The sequence below is a fragment of the Fundulus heteroclitus genome, chromosome 7 (genome assembly GCF_011125445.2).
Source record: "Fundulus heteroclitus isolate FHET01 chromosome 7, MU-UCD_Fhet_4.1, whole genome shotgun sequence".
NCBI lineage: Eukaryota > Metazoa > Chordata > Actinopteri > Cyprinodontiformes > Fundulidae > Fundulus > Fundulus heteroclitus.
Window position 1 is genome coordinate 43,559,447 of NC_046367.1, and position 4,830 is coordinate 43,564,276.

The 4,830-nt window shown below is 43.3% G+C and overlaps 1 protein-coding gene across 1 annotated transcript in view; it reads right to left on the bottom strand.

Moving 5' to 3' along the window:
* Window positions 1–1,613, bottom strand: part of LOC118556447 (CCR4-NOT transcription complex subunit 9) — a 48,139-nt gene extending 46,526 nt beyond the window's left edge. Inside the window, exon 1 of the mRNA XM_036139714.1 lies at window positions 1,405–1,613. Coding sequence (XP_035995607.1) covers window positions 1,405–1,422 — 18 coding nt within the window. The 5' untranslated portion in view covers window positions 1,423–1,613. The remainder of the gene's footprint in view (window positions 1–1,404) is intronic.
* Between the last annotated feature and the right edge of the window lie 3,217 nt (window positions 1,614–4,830).

Here is a 4,830-nt window from a genome sequence, read left to right on the forward strand (position 1 = left end):
CTGACTGCACAGATGAAGTTTGGAAAAGCCCCAGAAAAGTGAAATTAGTCAGGTAAATCATCCACACTACTTCAGACATTTTCCAAAATCCAGTTGTTTTGTTGTTTTTTACGTTTTTGGAATGACCATGACCTGGATGACTGTGAATCTTCCCCAGCATAGTTGAGTAAATGTGTATGGAAACACTACCTGAGATTTGAAAAGCCCCAGACTTCCACTTGGCAATGGAAAAGGGGCTAAGAACGGCTCATCACATCTATATAAGAATCGTTCTTTAACTGGTTTTCTTTTGGCCTAATAGATTATTTATAGATACCAAAGTAAGCATTTCTTCTTCTGTTTTAATCTAACAACTCCTCGAGAATCACTTTAGGGGTGTCTTTTCATCACGTGGGCCAAAACTTTCAAGTCAAAAGTCCTCACGGGTCAAAAAAATTTAATAATAAAAAAAAAATTTACCAAAATATATTTAGATTTTTTTTAAACCATTTACACAAAATATGAGCATGCAATATTTTGACGAAACATTTTTTTAGACGATAGTCCCGTTTGCAAATTCTTGATTGAAAAAAAAGTGTCTTTTCTCCATAAAAATAACTTTTTTTGGGTCTTTCTTTGAAAACACTTGAAGAAATTATTCATATTGCCATATGCAGCCAATTTTAAAACATGCATTAAAAGCAGATTTTGCTTCCCCAACGTGAACATTTAAGTAAAAGCCATTGCATGTATGTGGACCAATTTACTATGAATTGAAAGAGAATGTAAAAAAGTCTGATTATTAAAAAGGTGAATATTTTTGTTATACCTCACATTTTCCATTGTGAGAAGATTAATAATCTTGTAATAATTCCAAATAAAAAATCTCCAGCTGCATAAACGACTTGTGCTGGTTGCTTGTTAGTCTGCGGGAGGTCGCCAGCTGGTGAGCCCGGGCGATAACTTTGTCATTCGGTTTTCATACGCATGTTTATTCCTCAGAGTTAAATCGCAGTCAAAGGCCACACAAAGTCCGCCTAGGGGCCGTTTCCGGCCCCCGGGCCGCATGTTGGACACCCCTGGCCTGACTGGAGCTGCTCTGACACGGTCCCAAAACACAAAGCAAATCAGATTATTTGCGTTTCCTCTGTAAATGCAAACAGCAGCAAAGCCTCCAAAGCTACTGATTAACTTTTTTATGATTATATCAAAATAATAGCGATTCTCTAAACACCGAGCCACCTGAAGCTTTGACGCTTTCTACGCAAAATACTAAATATAGAGATGCAGAGCAGTCAATAACAAGCATGTTCTAACTTAAAATAATGTGTAAAATAAATCCAACCACTACTGATAATCATATTTAGATCACAAGAAGTTAGACAGAGAGCGGCTAGCTAAAAACCCCGCTCATATTCAACTCACCGCTCCCGTCGTCAGCATTATCTGAAGCTCTCGCTGTTTCCCAGATATTACTCTAAAACTCCACGTTTCAGCTAAACCATCAAACTTTAAACCTCCAACTTCTGTGGAGTTAAAACAAGACGGATGCCTTTAAACAGCCTGCTCCTCGTTCAGCGGACACAAATGATCTGTTTTTCTTCAGCAATGGAGGCTAACGAGATACGAACGTGACAAATATCGCGAGAGAACACGACATCTTCCCCGCCCCTCTTCCCTAGTCTCGTTCTTTTTTTGTTGATGTGCTGATCGTTAACGATCCGGCTCAGACTGCCCGTCTTTACATGAACGAACGGGCGACACGCCGCTTCTTTGCAGTGACCCATTACTACGAGACTACAGTCGAGGTCAGTACTAAACCAGGATTGTACAAAAGCAAGGGTCGCAGTAAAATGAAAAATAACAAACCGTTACGATAAAAAATAGAATGAGTTCCAGTAAAGCTTGTTCAGGTGGAACTATTTGATAGGCGGCTTTACACCAGATAAACGCGCAGCGTTATTACGTAGCAAATTTTGTAGTAAACTCTGCTCCAATGACAAGAAAAGATATACTATAGGCTACTAGTCGTCTTGATATATAACCGTTTCACATTTTTATATAAACATGGGGAATATTGCATTAAAATTGGAAAGTTAAGAATTAATACTTTGAATACAGTCCATATTTTACGCATGCAAGTCAGATAACCCAGAAATGGTCCAGGGCCAAATGTGCCACAGTCCATCAAGTGAAACCTTAAATGTGCATTTCCCTATCCTAGCAGTGGAGATAATCCCAGGTAGTGGCGTTTCAGGACCAGCATGTCCAGAAGCACATTGTTTAAGACTGAGTTGAAGGCCAATATTTAATTCACAAAATATTATATTTTTAAAGTATGTGTAGAAATGTACTTAAATATCAGTACTGTATTCAGCAACTTATTTATTTGATAACCGACCTTAAAAGAACCATTAAAGATAGAAAAGTAGCCCCACTGAATGATGCAGAAGCGAAAAGATCCGAATCTTTTTTTAACCACAAGAAGCAAAATGTTACGGATCCCGCAAAGGAAGCGGAAGTCCCATCACCATCTCCTCTCCGTCGTAAACGTTCACATTCCCGCCATCATCGCGCGTTGCTGCGAAGCGTCGCGTTCACTGTCAACAAGAGACGCACCGCGGAGCAGGTGAATGCCGGCAAAACTAACTTTCTACTCCCGGAGGACTACCCGCGACCACCGCACCACGTCCCGGACGTCCGCAGGCGCGTCCCCCGCCGTCTTCAGGTACAGAACCGGCGAGTTAAAGCCGCCGCGGCGCCGTTTCCATCCCAAATTACAATCAGGCAAATTAGCCCCTCGGCTAGCTGCCGCGGCTAGCCGCTCGGCTAATGTCGGCCTCCATCCATTCAGCGTCCGCAGAAAACAGGACGGGACTCACCTGCTTCCTGGACGTTTTACATGGGCTTCGGTGTTCTTCCCAGAACCGGTCCGGACCGGAAAGTTCAGCGTTCCGTCGGAGACATTTGGAGTCGGTCGCAACGAAAACGCGCCGACAGAGACAGAGTTGTCAGGGTTAGCTAAAAACTGACCGTTTGTGGACCGACGGAACCGGGATGAGTCTCCGTCTCTTCTGGGGAAAGTGGGTTCGTGTTACACCGCGTAGTGGCTGTAACGGTACCCGGATCGGTTCCGGTCCACATGGATTTTACCGGACCTGAGTGAAGCGGTGGGCTGGTTCTCTGGGTTCAGGTCTACAGAAAAAAAAACCCTGAAACCGCTTAAATTACTTCCTGTGTTTCATGAAGCTTCTTTAAAACATTTAACTGGTTCAATTTATGGAGGAACGTTCCTGTGTTTAAATCAGGAAATGAATCAAAAACTTGTGAATCACTTCAAACGAGGAGAGGAGAAAATGGATCCACAGATGTTCATCTGTCATCGACCATCACTCATCCATCCATCCTCCTGTTCTCTTTGTCCATCCTGTCCCATCATCTTACCTGTCCCATCTGTCCAGCATCTCTCCTGTCTCACAGCCTCACCTGTCCAGCGTCTCACCTGTCCACCCTGTCCTTCGTCTCTCGCCTGTCCCATTGTCTCAACTGTCCATCTTCTCACCTGTCCAGCGTCTTTTCTTTCCATCGTCTCACCTGTCCAGCATATTTTCTGTCCTATCGTCTCACCTGTCTCACAGTCTCACCTGTCTCACAGTCTCGCCTGTCCCATTGTCTCAACTGTCCATCTTCTCACCTGTCCAGCGTCTTTTCTTTCCATCGTCTCACCTGTCCATCGTCTCACCTGTCTCACAGTCTCACCTGTCCCATTGCCTCAACTGTCCCACCTGTACATCGTCTCACCTGTCCAGCGTATCTTCTGTCCTATCGTCTCACCTGTCTCACCTGTCCCATTGTCTCAACTGTCCATCGTCTCAACTGTCCATCGTCTTTTCTTTCTATTGTCTCACCTGTCCATCCTCTCACCTGTCCAGCGTCTCCCCACTCAAATATCAGTCCTCGTGTTGTCTCCACCTTTCGTGCTGGTCCAGAAGTGGCTCTAAATTTCACTCCTAAAATTGATCATAATGTGCGTTTCTATGCGCCTGCCTTTATTCAGAATAGAACCACTCTGACATGAGCAGTTATTAAATTACCATAAAATAAAACCACAGAAGAAGAAGAACTTCCGTCTTTGCTAAACAGCAAAAAAATAGTAAACAAACCAGTTTTATACGAGTTTGTTTGTCTTCCGAGCGTCCAGAATGGATTTGCACAATATTCTAATTACGGTTGAAACGTTACTGAGTAAGCAACAGTTTTGAGCTTTTATTTTGAAAGGTTGCATCGGGAGCCAGCGTGTTTCCACCACTCAACAACGTGGAAATATGTCATGTTTACATCAGGCACACTGGGGTCAGTTTGCTACATATGGAATAAGTTGATCCTGACAAGCGTTTATATGAACGTTGATCAGATTATCAATCATTAGAAACCAATTTTTATCCGATTCAACTTAATCCAATCATCATATTCTGATTGTTTTGTTTACATAACACATTTTAGTGTTACTTTAGTCCATGTAAACGTAGCTGCCGTGTCTTCAGTGCAGATTTTAACCAGAAGTCTGAGACCAGAACCAGCAGAGATGATGGTTGGATCAGGGATCTTTTAACAACTAACCCTAAACTTCATCACGACAGATTAAAACAATTTCCTCCTTGCTGCCGACAAAGCGCCGTTCTGCCAGTCCATCTATATTTCCATGTGTTGTTGTCCGTTTATTAACTCCAAAACTACCGCTGGACCGTGTCTGACTAAATGTCTCCATGGACGAGCTGAACCTGCGGCTCTGCTGACACAAACCTGTCCTCCCTCTCGTTTTAGGAACCGTCGGACCGCGCCCTGCCGCGC